The 15,810-nt window shown below is 42.9% G+C and overlaps 1 protein-coding gene across 1 annotated transcript; it reads right to left on the bottom strand.

The window, feature by feature from the left end:
• Positions 1–88: 88 nt before the first annotated feature.
• Positions 89–15,360, bottom strand: anpeplb (alanyl (membrane) aminopeptidase-like b). Its single transcript, XM_068723868.1, has 20 exons — positions 14,678–15,360; positions 13,155–13,297; positions 12,900–13,036; positions 12,490–12,610; positions 10,347–10,501; positions 9,957–10,070; positions 9,660–9,803; positions 9,505–9,570; positions 8,187–8,252; positions 7,925–8,073; positions 6,562–6,641; positions 6,095–6,228; positions 5,016–5,071; positions 4,755–4,902; positions 4,425–4,513; positions 4,066–4,176; positions 3,128–3,295; positions 2,850–2,990; positions 1,674–1,737; positions 89–844 (listed from the first exon to the last, which is right to left on the bottom strand). Exons 1-20 carry the CDS (start codon positions 15,283–15,285, stop codon positions 704–706), a joined length of 2,835 nt encoding a protein of 944 aa, XP_068579969.1. The 5' UTR covers positions 15,286–15,360; the 3' UTR covers positions 89–703.
• Positions 15,361–15,810: the final 450 nt, after the last annotated feature.

Below are 15,810 nucleotides of genomic sequence, written 5' to 3'. Positions count from 1 at the left end.
GTTGTGTGTGCACGCACGCACGCACACACACACACACACACACACACGCACACACGCCTTATTGTTGTACTGGATTAAAAGACTCATATTAAACACTGTCGATGTTTTATTTTTTAAAAATAACACTTTTTTATCAACATACAGAGTGATTTGGTTCTTTGACTACAGGATGATACACAGACATGTTCCTATAGCAGAGGCAGCTCTGTCCTTTGGCTCAGATTTGTGCAAAATGCCGGTGAATTTGATAATTTTGAGAAAACAAAAGATGATTTTGAAAAGTACATATGTTATAATTTTATAACATTTTCAAACTCTACTTCATAATTGATGTTATATCAGCATCAGCAAAAATGACAAACAGTGGTGTAACAATCTGGTCACTTACTGTCATAGTAATAATAATAATAATAATAATAATAGACTATAATATACTGTATAAATAATGGATCTACATAAAACTGTGTCTTCCCTTTGCACATGTCTCATGAATTGTCATCACAATACTACGTATTAGTCTAATGTACTAAAGGAAATGATGTGTCCTTTTCTGTGATTACGTCCCTGACTGTGAGGGTCTGGTCTTGGATCAGTTCTTGTGTTTGAAGTGGATTTAACAGAGACAGGTCTGCAGAATTGAGAACTGCCAGCACAGCTGATCCGTGAGGCTCTAAAACAATCAAAGACGGTGTTTTATTTCCCTCTACGAAGCCGTCTCGCTCTCGAACCACTCCAGTATGCTGTCTCTGTTCTCGCTGACCCACTGGATGTTGACCTGGGTCTGCTCTATGGCCTGGTGCATCACCCTGCCGTTCAGATCGTAATCCGCCGCGAAGCGCTTCAGCTGCACGCACACACACACACACACACACACACACACACACACACACACACACACAGGTCAGACGGGGGATGTTAGACGTCATAAGAGAAATGTATTCACCAAAGAAAGAAACGTGACCCTTTAATTATGAGCTCTTGATCTCACCAGGATAGTCAGAATAATGAGATTTTATTTTCGTGGATAAATGCAATGCGTTTGTACAGTGCAGGTAAGCAACGGTTAACATATTAAAGTACAAGAAAGGGCGTTTCGTTATGTTTTTCCTTGTCATTAACAAATCAGACCAAAACCAACCAGTGTGTGAAATACGGGCGTAAGTGACTAGGCCCCTCCCCCAAACAGTGATCGTCCAATTATAGCTCAGCAACTGTATCTAGGCACGGCATTTATCATTTCATACTTCATTATTCTGTGAGTGTTTGCTTGTTATCACCCAAACCCTAGCACGGCCCAGCTCGTCGGCGTGAGCCACCTAGCTGCTAACGTTAGCGTCGCTACCGCTAACCACAATAACCCTCGACGGTTATCGAAAGTTAAAGTTACGTCTTTCTCGTACAATGTCAAAGCCTCGGGCTGTTTCAGTCAGAGCATGATGTCGCCCTTTAAACTATTGATTAAAAATGGCATAAGTGTGAGAAATTTGGGGTAAAACATGCTGTCACACACATAACTCACTGTGACAGAGTTCTGATAAGATATCAGGGTTTGTCAACGCACTCATTAGTTATAATCAATTATTAGTGCGTGACTGGAAAGTGGAGTCTCCACTTGACGTCACTGCATGGTCCTATTATCATTTTGACATAATAAAAACATCCATAAACATTACCTCTTCCAGTTCAAACTGCGTGGAGAACCTTCTGGTCACACCCTCGACCAGCCTGGCTGCTTCCCTGGAGACAGGCAGGGTGGACAAAATATAAGAGAAAGGTCAACAACACAACGAAACCCAAGCCTCTAAGAAGAGCACGGAGGTCAGAGGTCAACGCGTCTCTTAAACTGCTTCAACGCAAGCTAAACGTGCAGGGATGCTTTATTAGACCGCTCTGTTTCAGCTAGGTGGACATAGCGCACTAAACAAGTATAAACTGGAATTAAAATGAAATCAATCTCCTGTGTCACTGTGTGCTTATGAAATGAAACCCGCTCTGTTATTTAAACTTTGATATCGATCACATTAGCTTCCTGGTAACGGCACAATCAGCGGGGACTTTATCAAAGAGGCTCATGATAAGCAGCGCCTTAATAACAAGACCCTTGTACTCCATGACACCGTGCAAGATGTTTTACAAGCCCCTGTTTATTATGGTCTGAGCCTTTATGGCTTCTAGTCATCGCTTCAGGTCACGGTGTAGACTACTCGCACTACAGTCCGTCTACAGATCCTGTATTCACCGACAGATATCCCTTCGTCTGAGATGGACAAATTACTGACCCGCAGAATAATATCTTTAAATTCTCCTCTTCTTCATTAGAGCCTTGTTTAGCTCATTGTTTGGGACAAACCGTACATCACTGTACACTATACCTGCTTAGCAGCTAACAGACAGCGTCAGCACTCGCTGGCGAACTCAGTGGAGCATTTAGCCGCAAAAGAGCCTCATATTGTTAGTGGAGAGCTAAAGATGAGAGTGAATATTAGCTTTATTCTAAGGAATGCTAATGTTAGAGCTCTGTGTGATGGGGCTCAGGCAACAGGTTGCTAACATGTTAGCTGTATCAACTTCACAAAATATGACAAACGTGTGTGACTGTTAGCTAGTCGAGGAGTTCAGTCCAAGAACGTTCGCCATGAAAACAAGGTTCTAGCTCAGAGTTCTCACAGTTCTAACAGCTGTTGGCGCTGAGTCTCCACCCTGACCAGCACATGTTCTGGGGTAAACCATGAATGTGTCTAATTTTCTTGTAAATCTGTTGGAACTAAAAGCATCATGTTATAGTCTCAAATGCTACTGGGTCATGACTCAGAAGATAAACCGATACGAGAGTCCAAACAGCAACCTACCACTGCGAGACGTATGCCCAGTGAGCTCTGATAAAGTTCCAGGCCAGCGCCTGCCCCGCCACGTTCTTAGCTATGTAGTCAATAGTGGAAGCGACATCCATCAGACGAATCTTCTCCGGGTTCAAAGTGTATTCCAGGTATCTACAGGATAAGGGAGAATCTTCACTTTATGAAAACAGTGTGGCTGGGATTCACCTTAGCACAGGCGTGTCCACGCAGACACAACTTATTATGCCACACAATAACAGTAACACAATCGGGGGGGCTCGACGTTTCACCTGTTGAGCAGCCAGATTTCCTTGGTGCAAGACAGAGCCTGCCGGAGCTGGTCCTTCTCGGAGGTGTCGCTGGAGCTCTGGAACTTGTCCCAGGCAAACTCCCACTCTTCCCTCCCGCCGGCGGCCACGGCTTGGCAGTAGATCACAGAGCGCAGGTTGGGAGGGATTCTGGATCACACGCGCACACACACACACACACACACACACACACACACACACGGTTATTTTTTTCCTAAATCAGAGGGCCGTCTCATTTCGTCTCCTCGGCCAGGTGCCAATGTGTTAACGCACTTCCATGCACGTGTGCAGTATACACGTTTAATGAAGATTCAATGGGCCTCATGCAAGAAGCAATGCTCTGCACCGATCGGTTCTCAAGTGATTCAGGAGAACTTTTGAACATCCTGTTTGGTACGACCACAGGTTACGGTCGGTCCAGACCTCTTGTAGGATGTGACATTAGTCTGCTGTTTCCACGAGTGGATTTTATATTTCAATACTTTACATTTCTCATTTATGCACGGTCTTCATCATGTTTACGCTGGTCATCTACAGTCGGTAGCGTTTGCTGAATGCGATGATAATAACACTAAGATGTTCTTGCATGAGGTCGGATGTCTCTCTACTTTAAAGTTGCACATGTATTACAACAGGCTAGGTCGTATGTGTAGAGGGAGGTTTTACTTCCTCCTTCAGTAGGAATGGGATCAAATGGAGTGCAGCTTTAAAGATAAGAACCACCATGCAGAGCGGGAACAACAGCCACCAACAGTGAACACAAGAGAGGGATTAAATGACACCTACCTTCACTAAATCACTGCTGGAGAGTGAAGCCACAGAACATAACGAAAGCTATTACAGTGAGACCATTTCATTTCAGAAGGTATGAAGTAGAATGTCATTTTCAAATTCCATATTAAAAAACACAGGGTCCGTACTTGTTAGTGCTGTTGCTGTCCATCCAGTCCGCAAACATCTCCGTGGCCATCGCTAAGCATTCTGGGAGTCCATTGGAACACGCCACCTGTATGGCGGTGATCTGGCTGTGCCTTGGAAGAAAGCACAATTCAATGTGATATAATAAGTGTACAAGTATTAAATCCCATCATTTCAGATGGTACCGTCCATTCAGCCGTCAGCACCAAGTCGTGACTAGCGTGTGTATAACTGATGACGTGTGAAACGCACACATCTGCTCTGCATTGCCACTTTTGGCACTGGACTGAGACTTTGAGGAACTGTCAAGTGCAAACGGGTGCAAACCTGTTGAAGATTAACAGAGGGTATCTTTCCTTACTGTAAGGAGTGGTCCTCTGGGACTTGGTAATTGTCTGTGTAGTTCCTCATGAAGTTGTACAGGCCCTTAACCTGTTCGCAGAAGTACGCCTGCAGGAAGAGACAGCTTTACAGAGTTACGGGAACACACGCAGCCATATATTACTCTCGATACCGCACATCTGTTTATGATGAGGGATGAACAACCACAGTGGCAGCAGGCCATCACATTAACGTTTGTTAAATCCAGTCTCTCCAACCATTACAGGTCAATTCAGTTAGTAGCGAAGCAAGACACACGTTTCACTTTGAATACCGCAAGTTTAAAAAAGGAGCTTTTAATGGCACATGCCTGCATGGGTCCGTACACCTCGGAGCGGTCAAACATGAGGACAAAGTACTCGAGGTTCCTGACTGTTGACTCCCAGGGAATGAACTCTCTCTCATTCCGAAGGAAGCGCGTTGAATTCAGGGCCAGGGTCACTTCGACGAGTTTGGCCCTGACGAAAAAAACAGATTCAATTTGGTTAGATCAAAGAGGCGTGACCTCTTTTCAGCACACTTCACCCACAGGACAGCGATTTGTAGCAGTCAAGTGAATAGAAGTCGTTACCTTGCTAAGTTAAAGGCATCGTCAACAAGCTGCCCTCTGTTCATCAGTGGGATTCGCTAAAAAAAAAAAAAGAAAAAAAAAGATGAGGGACAGTTGACATTTCACTTTACAAAGACATCTACAACTGTACTCAGTCATTCGAGCAGGATAATATGACTTGGTGTAGCAAATGCCAAATAAGAATAGAAACCAAATAATTCTCTATTTATTACATTGAATGTTCATGTTTTAAGTCAAATATAGTCCCAGCAGTATGATCATCTCTTATAGTTTAAGATGTGTTCCCGTATTAGCGGTTTCTGAGGTCTGTCTGAAGCTGTAGTTGTGCCAACACAATGGCTCAAGGGATGACAATGACCGCTGGTCGGTTCAATCCAGACTCTTTGATGGATTGCCATGACATTTTGTTGGTATTCATGTTCCCGGGATGCTTCATAATGACTGTATTGATCCCCGAACTTTCCATCTAGAACCACCAGCAGGTCAAAGTTTGTACTTTTTTTGAATTTATGGATGGCCACAAAACTATTTGTTGTTTGACATTCATGGTCCCCAGCAGATGAGTCCTAAAGACCTTTTGACTCCAACGACTGGAGGGGGTTTTCTGTGACATTTGGTACTGACATTCTTGTTCCCTACAGGGTGAATTTGTAATAACTTGAGTAAATATACATGAACAGAATTACTTTTGAGCTGCTGGTTGCACTAGATGAAAAGAAAGTCATTGGAATCTATCCTCTGGGAACTATGAACGTCTGTACAAAATGTCATGGCAATCCATCCAACAGTTGGCAGTAGTCTGGACCAACCAGTTCAACAACATTATCATCCATATTATCATTAAGCAGATGTTGATGACATGGTTGATATAAGTATCCATCCCCATTGTGTAATAGAGTCAAGTTCAAGACATTGAGATTCATGTTTCTCTTGAAAGACTATATTAACAACCAGTCGACAGTCTAGATTGGGATAAATGATATAATGAGCATCCAGGGGAAACCAGTTGTCTTAAAAAGAGGCTTGTTTCTGCTCAGCGGTGTGATTCGCTCACTCGTGTCCTTTGGCTCAGTGCTCACATGTGGGTTTGTCTCCATCTGAGTCAGGAGGCGTTCCCAGTTCTCTGGGTTGTAATTGACTCTGTAGTATCCAACACAGTTGACGTTTGCCAGGACCCACTCTCCACTCTTAGAGATGAATTCATCTTTCTTTACTGAAAATAAAGGCAAATATCATAAATGGTAAATGGACTCGTACAGCCTACGGGAGCAATTCGGGGGTTAAGTGTCGAAAAGGACGAGCCGCTCTACCACTGAACCACAGTCACCAGAATACAAACCGGGTCATCTTGTGTCTACGGTCATCTGTTCTCTGTTCTGTCTCATTAAACCTTCCACTGACTAGTATCTAATCAAAGGCCGTCACGAAGCTCCGATAAGATGTTCAAAGATCAAGTTTGTCAAACATGAAAACAAAGCTGTTAAAAATGGGGTTCTAAGAGAAACAAGGATTTTATTCAGAGTCTCTCTGCGGTGCATTCACTTACCTGTACCACTGGATTCCAACCAGACAGGAGAAGATTTGGGTTTATTTGACATGACTCTGATTGGGACGTACCACCAAAGACTAAAACAATAGAAACAAACAAGGTGAAATGAGTATTCAGCTTTTAAACATTGAGCAACGACGAGTCCAAATAATCTCAAAAGAAGCATTTTTTAGGAAAAGGTGACACGATGATCTCTGAATGGAGCGTGAAGTTGAATCTCCGGTATGACGAGCAGATATCTGCCATTGTGCCAGTGTCCAGAGCTGTTATGTTCTGGGTCTGGCCAGAGCAATTTAAAACTGCGTCAGGTTAAATTACGGTGCGACTCACCATTGCAGTGTTGTGGAGCGCATAGTTACAACACATTAATTGAAAACACTCCACACGGCCAGAGGCATCACTTACTGGAATTGGCTGCAGTGGTTTCATGCAGGCCCTGGCAGAGGAACACTTGGTGAACAAGGTGCCTCTGATGCAATACCGTGCCACATTTTGCCAAAAAACACACATGAACCGGACTCTTTCATTATTATTGATGACAACTATTCTCAGAGGGAGTTCCACATTGTGAAGTGATGAAGTCACTGGAGGACAGATTTATGATGCAACTTTGGAAAGATATGAAGGTCGTCTTCTTCGAGCCCAGCTGAGAGGCTCTCACTCAAGATGTTGAATTCACATGAATACCGAAGGAGGGAGTCATTATTCTGGAACCAGTTTTGGACCACAAGTTTCCTGCTATACTGCATTAGCTCACATTTTCCACCTATGGGACCAATTGGTCGAAAAATCACGAATACAGGCCAATGAGTGACAACGCCATCTAGACTGAAGGTGAACTTTGACAGTATCCTTCACCCTGATGTCTCATGTTGACCACACATTGACCTGTGTAACCAATAATATGAATATATTACATTACATTATAACAGTGTTGTTAAACCTACATTAACAGATAGGGCCACTTGAAAAACAATGAACTGGAAGACAAAAGGAAACTGCACCCTGAGTTGGGTGATAATTCACTATGGGTTCACAAATATGACACCTTTCACATTAAACACAATCATTTGATCCATTGTTTATTTAAAATAATATTGATTAGTGCAGCTTTATATATAAATGAAAAGTATAGGGCCCAATGCTATACCTTGTGGGACTCCACAAGTGAGTGAGTGACCAAATTACGAACCGGCTACGTGGCAGCAGTGTTTTTGTGTCATTTCCTACCTCTTGCTTGCTCTACCCAGGGGCCACCCCTCAGGGGCCACCCCTCACCCAAACCAAAGTATTTTCCAGTGGGTGAGAATGCGTCCTACACCGATGTTGTACACTGGATCAATGTCCATGTAGCACCTACCTAGACTCAGAAGATTCATTGAACAGGAAGTGCTTCTGGTAGACTTCTCCATTGGTAGTGTTGATGGTGATCACAGGATAGCCAATTTGTTTGGTCCAGGTGTTCATCACCGTGGCAACCTTGGCGTGACCACCGTCCTCATCCTCGGCCTGCAAACGCGGCACAAGTCAGTTAATATTTCATGACATAAATGCCATAAACTGATCACTGATCACAGTCAGCAACACAAACGTGGCTTGTAAAAATCAATCATACACTTTACCTTTTGAATATAGTCCCAGAGGTCGTTCTGGTCCGTGTTTTTATACCTGAAGTCCGAGAGGTACATCTGTAACACGGAAACACAGCGATCCAGAGAGAGCTTACAGTTAACACTTTCATCAGTTTCAGGTGAACAGCTTCATCCTGCGGTCAAAGTCATTATTTTCAGGAGGAAAGTTTGCATTCAGAATATTGATGCTGGGAGCTGGAGGAAATGTCCAAACACAACTGCCGGCAGATGTTGTGTTGAAACAGATGTTTGGCTAAAAACATTTTTTTTTTCTCCATTTTCTGAAACAGCTGATGTGGACCAGGTCTGCTGGGGAGCGTTCCTCGGTCCTGCACGTGCTTGCTCCCTTTGCTTAAATTGTGGATTGTGAACCCTAACCTCAACAACTACAACAACAACATGACCACTCCAAATAGAAAGAGAGCTTGTGTTGGATTACCAGCTGGATAGAACGCATCTTCGTGCGAATGAATAGACACAAATTCAGTCCAGTCCAGCGGGGGTTCTGTCTGAACACTCCTTAAAGGCCCGGCCCCCAACCACACAACCAAACCAGAACCACACACAGCCAAACTCATCCGCTTGTCTTTCCGACACAGGCTGCGCTGGAGGCTTACTGACGTAGGAACTACTCCCAAGGCTCGTTAATAAACTACTGTAGCTGGCAAGCTAATGGCAAAAACACCAACAAGCCAGCAACATGCTAGCGCTAGCATAGATGACAGAGGCAGGGAGTCTAGGGGGCCGTGGCCCGGGTAACTTCTGGAGTCTGATGTGATATTTTCCGCACAACCTCAAAGTATGCAAAAACGTTTCTCTGAGACACCAGGGGGCGTACAAACAAAATGTACTGTGAAAAAGCAAGAAGTGTAATCAGCAAAAGGCCATGAACCAACCTCCACATTGTCAAAGAGGGATAGTAATTATCTGTAAACTCTTATCTCATATTCATGTATTCATATCGCTCTCTGATCGCAAGATATAAGTCACAATCGCTCTTTCTGTTTTGTAAGATATAAGAAAACAAACACATACATCAGTCTCCAGAAGGAAAAGTGAAGTCCTCTGTTGTTGCGTTCAGTAAATGTTTGTTGGAGAAGGTGAACCACGCCTACACAATATTACATATGGGGGTTTTTGTGATTTAGTGATGATGAGTTTGAAGCAGACCGCCAATTAAGGCACTGAATTAGAGAACTCTGGTGTGGAGTTTTGCTTTCCCCACCCGTGTGGTGAGTCACGCCGCATGGTGAACCACAGAGTGTTTAAGAGGGCGCATCTTCTCAGTGGAAGACTACGAGTGACTTACTTTGATTCCTTTGTTGAAAACTCTTTCGGACACGATGTCCGCCAGCATTCTCAGCACAGCCGCCCCCTGTACATACATGTCATAGGTTCATATTTACAGAACACCGGTATGAGTGACTGCCAATAAAAACACCCACATCATTCATTTGACTCTACCTTACAGTAGGTTATGGAATCAAACATCTCAACAATCTCAAAAGTGGTCTGGACGTCTTCCAGCGGAGTACTGAGAGGGTGGGACGAGGCCAGGGCGTCCTGCTCAAACGCTGCGTGGAGGTTGCTCATGATGTGCATGTCTTTCTGAGTGAAACAAAAAGAGCCAAGAGCCCATATTACATGAGTGCATGAAGATGCGTTCATCTTACTTCAAGCTTTCTTTTCACGTGTATTTTTCAATGACCATAAAAACAAAACAGTTCCTCATCCTGCAGTGACAGCTCGGACTGAACTTACAAATTGGAAGGTAGGCTCCACGTGGTCCACTGCAAAGAATGACGCGTACGTGGCAAAGCCCTCGTTCAGCCAAGCTTCGTTCCACCATTTCATTGTCACAAGATTCCCAAACCACTGTCAACGAGAACAGAAGATGTGGATAGTTGAGTTGACATGTAACCCTGCAAGGATTCACTAGACAAACGAAATAGGACTTCACTGGGCAGTGTCACCATCACCTGCAAAATGTCACTCTAAGAGACACGTACCATGTACCTGTAAAATGTTGCAGGATTTATGTTATCCTCATGTGTTCTTATAAATAGTGAGAACAGGCCTTGATCCATTAGTACGTGTCATATTTTGTTGTTTGTATTCGGGTAACACACAGTAGGTTCTTTTCCCTCTAACCTGGTGTGCCAGTTCATGTGCAATGACCGCGGCGATCGCATCCTTGTGCAACAGTGAGGACACTCCCTCCTCGTAGAGCAAGCTTCCCTCCTGGTATGTAACCAGTCCCCAGTTTTCCATCGCTGAAGGACCCAAGTCTGGCAGTGCAATTTGAGCTGGAGGAATCACATAGATATGGACAAATGATCAAATGTTATACGCACATAGTTTGTTACACTACCTAAAGGCTGCTCTGCAGGTATAATGAAGCAGCCCTGTCTCCTAAAAATGATGTTCCCACACAACGAAAGTGCATCGTGAATCACGTGTCGAGGGAAAGCGATTTTGTTGTGGAATAGCTTTGCTTTTTTCACATATCACAAACAATTTCCAACGAGTCAGCAGAAGTCCACATAGGGAGGAGGCCGGGTTGGTGGACGGGTCACAAAACACACCTTCACCCAGGATACTGCTGCTTGTGTCTTGTGTGAACCAAGTCCTTTTGATGCATAAACATAACCAAGTCCTTTTGTTGCATAAACATAACCAAGTCCTTTTGTTGTCTAAACACAACCAGTCCTTTTGCAGCATAAACATAACCAAGTCCTTTTGCAGCATAAATATAACCAAGTCCTTTTGTTGTCTAAACATAACCAAGTTCTTTTGCTGCATAAACATAACCAAGTCCTTTTGCAGCATAAACATAACCAAGTCCTTTTGTTGTCTAAACATAACCACGTCCTTTTACTGCATAAACATAACCAAGTCCTTTTGCAGCATAAACATAACCAAGTCCTTTTGTTGTCTAAACATAACAACGTCCTTTTACTGCATAAACATAACCAAGTCCTTTTGTTGTCTAAACATAACCAAGTCATTTTACTTCATAAACATAACCAAGTCCTTTTGCTGCATAAACATAACCAAGTCCTTTTGTTGTCTAAACATAACCAAGTCCTTTTGATGCATAAACATAACCACATCCTTTTGCTGCATAAACATAACCAAGTCCTTTTGCTGCATAAACATAACCAAGTCATTTTGCTGCAAAAACATAACCAAGTCCTTTTGCTGCATAAACATAACCAAGTCCTTTTGCAGCATAAACATAACCAAGTCCTTTTGATGCATAAACATAACCACGTCCTTTTATCGAAAAATAACCAAGTCATTTTGCTGCATAAACATAACCACGTCCTTTTGCAGCATAAACATAACCAAGTCACTATGCAGCATAAACATAACCAAGTCCTTTTTGTTGTCTAAACATAACCAAGTCCTTTTGTTGTCTAAACATAACCAAGTCATTTTGTTGTCTAAACATAACCAAGTCCTTTTACTTCATAAACATAACTAAGTCCTTTTGCTGCATAAACATAACCAAGTCCTTTTCTTGTCTAAACATAACCAAGTCCTTTTGATGCATAAACATAACCAAGTCCTTTTGCTGCATAAACATAACCAAGTCCTTTTGCTGCATAAACATAACCAAGTCCTTTTGTTGTCTAAACATAACCAAGTCCTTTTGATGCATAAACATAACCAAGTCCTTTTGCTGCATAAACATAACCAAGTCCTTTTAATTCATAAACATAACCAAGTCCTTTTGCTACATAAACATAACCAAGTCCTTTTGATGCATAAACATAACCAAGTCCTTTTGCTGCATAAACATAACCAAGTCCTTTTGCTGCATAAACATAACCAAGTCATTTTGCTGAAAAAACATAACCAAGTCCTTTTGCTGCATAAACATAACCAAGTCCTTTTGATGCATAAACATAACCAAGTCCTTTTGTTGTCAAAACATAACCAAGTCATTTTGCTGCATAAACATAACCAAGTCCTTTTGCTGCATAAACATAACCAAGTCCTTTTGCTGCATAAACATAACCAAGTCATTTTGATGTATAAACATAACCAAGTCCTTTTGATGCATAAACATAACCAAGTCCTTTTACTGCTTTTTTTTAGTCAGTTCCATATTCATTTTAAGCTAAACCATGATGGTTTTAGTAAACCTAACCAAGTTTTGTTGCATACACCTTTAGAAGTAGTACTATATACTGTATATATTATAAAAAAATGATATAGTATTGGGATATAGTATACATGTTCTTGCTACCAACACATCCATCCAAATTAGATTTAGACAAAGCCTTACTTAGTTTTTTCTGTTCATAATTAATTCCAAAATGGCTCTCGTAGAACTTGAGAATCTTTCCGGTGATGTTGGCGGCATACTGAGTGTGACCTGCTGCAGTGGCATCAGGACGCGCATACGTCTGTATGGACAAAACACAACAGTGAGAAAGAGCACAGAGGATCTTCTCCTACACATTTCTGTTTTGTACTTGTACATTTTCTTCATTTAAGCTCAATTAAAAATCTGTGGTGATGACGTTTAGAAGGTGCTGAGAGATGTTTTACCAAAACCACAGGCAGGAGTAGCTTTTGATCAAATATCTAAATGTTTGTTGAAGAAAATGAAAAGTCTCTCGTGATACCAGTTAAGGTCAACACCATACCAAAAGCAACTACATTAAACTCATTTTAAAACCACAGTACACATACTTTAATAGTCACACGCCCATCTATTGGGGAGTCGGTTGGCGTGAACTCTGAAACCGTGAAGGCAAACAAGTACGTTGACATCTTCGGCGTCGGCTGAAAGATAGTGACTTTCCAGTCGTCGTCGAGAATGTGGGAATCTGAGAGAGCGGGAGACGAGACAGATCAGTATAAGGAAGGACATCTTTTATTCTGTGATTACAGTTATACTGCCTGAGGGGACATTTTTTAAGAGACAGCATATTGTACATATTTCACCTCTAACTTCCGCATTCCCTAGAGCGATCGTGTCTCTCCTGTGGACGATTGTCACGACAAACACTGCCTTCATTTCTGGCTCGTCAAAACAAGGAAACACTTTCCTGGCACCTGTTGGTTCCAAATCAGTGGCGGCGAGGAATCTATGAATGCAGATAAAGACAGTCGGGGCTTTCTTTAACGGGTGAATACTGCAGGAACACTGGATACAAAAAAGACAAAGCAATTTAAATATCATAAAGAACCAAACCATTTTTAATGTACAGTAAACTCTACATGCAGCTCCTAAACAACAGCCCATTCTGTTTTGTTTAAGGCCATCTGATACAGACTCCAGATGTATTTGTATTTTGATTAGTTTTGTCCTCTTAATTTATTTTCTGTTAGCATCTTCTGTTGGTTTGTTTTGTACACGGTAGAAAGAAGTGTCATCTCTAGTGTCTCTTCTATATAAAGGATTACACTGACGATATTGAGCATGGCAAAGGTTATGGTCTAGTTTAGGTTTAGTTTTTATTTGACTTATTACGTCAAAACCGCAGCCAACAACGTCATACATTGGTCTCACTTTGGGTTTGGAAAGCGAAAAGTTGGGAGTTGGGTTATAACAAAAATAATGTAGCAAGTAATGTAACTCATTATTTTCTAGTGTATCAGATGTGTTTTTAACTCGAACAAATCACGCAACAGATTCGCTCTAATTTTAATCTACACAGCTAAAACTGCAGTTCACCAAGTAGCGCTTCATGTTGACCGTTTAACGCTTCCTCTGAACAGAAACTGTTGTGTTTCGTTCCGGTAGCCGCTAGCTCTGTTAGCCGTATTTGCCCCGTTAGCGGTTAGCTGTTTTTGACCAAACAAACCGCAACACCACCCTGACCACCTGCTGCTAACAGCGAACCAGCGAACCTTCTACCGCCGTGAGAGGACGCTCTCTCTCACACACACACACACACACACACACACACACACACACAACTGAATGCATAATCTTTTGACAGAGATAATAATAATGATAATAATAATAATAATGAGTAAACTATTGCATCTTTAATTAACTTGCCCAACACTGCGGGAAAATAAAATGATGGATTGGATCCAGAGGTTTCTTGATCGATTGTCACACAGACTAACGAATTAGGTCTAAAAAAAACTAAAGTTGAATAATTATAACAATAACACAGAACTTTTATGGATGTCAGAGAAGAGTGCTTCACTCAAACTGAAAGAACATATGTTTATGTTTTTATAATGCGTGCAATAGCATTAAATGTTCTTTCAGTTTCAGTGAAACCCGCAATTTGACTTCTGCCGTGACGGCTTGAGAGCGCAACAAGTGGATTCATTAGTAGAATATCTTCAGCGTTTTTTTAATGTGGTGCATCTTAAAGTCACCAAGAGTACATGTTAGGAGTTTTCAAATTTGGTTCCTGGAGGAAACTCTGGCCGGGTTGTTCTTTTTATTCTCAAAACAAAAAAAGTATATCCTCAAAAGTTTGAAACATCTCCTTGTTTTTGCTTACCTCTCTGTGTTTTGATCGCCTTCATAAGCCGGGGAACCTTCGTCGTATGTGCTTACAAACAGCGCATACAGATTTCCTGATATTTCCCCCTTGAAAGCCAGAAACAAACTGTAGTTCCCCCCCGCCACTAACGCATCATTCAATTGGATCTCCAGGAAGTTGCTTTCGTCTTCGTGGTTCTTGACTGAAGAAACACCGATCCTCTGGTTTGTGTCTCTGTTCATTACCACCGGATCAGAAACCTCCAGGTCCTCGCTGTTAAGAAAGACGGCGCTGGTGCCCTGGACACAATGAAAGCTGACGGTGGAGTTTCCGGTGAAGACCATCGTCTGGTTGGGACTGGTGACGTTCACCTCCTCGATGATTCGGGTGTAGAGGTGAGGCTGGAGGAGGACCTGGTAGCTTTGGGGTACGAGGTTCCTCGGCAGCCGCATGACGGGCGGCAAGCTGGTGGTGGTGGACGGGAACGTCGGACGGGGCGTCGGGTTCATTGTCGAGATCTCGGTCTTGTAAAAAATGATCATGGCGGCGATGCCGGCGATGACAGAGACGGTCAGTACGACCAAGGCGGCAGCGATAGCCTTGGATATGGCGGATTCTTTCGGCATGCTGGCTCCTTCCGGTGGTCAGTCCTGAAGGTCCCGTTGCTTGACTGGTGAGAAATGAGTCTGAAGAGCTTGTGTGCCTCTGGTTTGTTCACATCCAAGTAACCTCCCTCCCATAAACCGGGCTCGGTCTCAACAATTAAGGGCCTGCGCTCAGATTAAGCATTAACTCGGGCTTTGCCGAGGGAGCAAAGAGTGAACGTTTTAGTGCGGCGAGGGCGACGTCCGTTGGCCTCGTTGTAAATAATCAGTCAGATGCTGCTCGCAAACATCTGGAGGAGGTTACTGTGGTCTTGCCGCTAATGCAGGGGTTAGGTAGACCTCAAGGAACACTTTATCCTCATGATGCACCCGCCAACCCATCACACACGCACGCACACGCACACGCGCACACGCACACGCACACACACACACACACACACACACACACACACCCTCCCTCCCTCCCACTACCACTACCTTTCTATGACTGTAGTACACATCAGAATCCCAAGCCTCAATGGAAAACAGAGCAGCTGGTGGAGGAAA

The sequence above is a fragment of the Cebidichthys violaceus genome, unplaced genomic scaffold (genome assembly GCF_023349555.1).
Source record: "Cebidichthys violaceus isolate CVI_PGR_0920_01 unplaced genomic scaffold, fCebVio1.0.p SCAF_3, whole genome shotgun sequence".
Taxonomy (NCBI): Eukaryota; Metazoa; Chordata; class Actinopteri; order Perciformes; family Stichaeidae; genus Cebidichthys; species Cebidichthys violaceus.
This window is presented reverse-complemented; position numbering and strand designations above follow the sequence as displayed.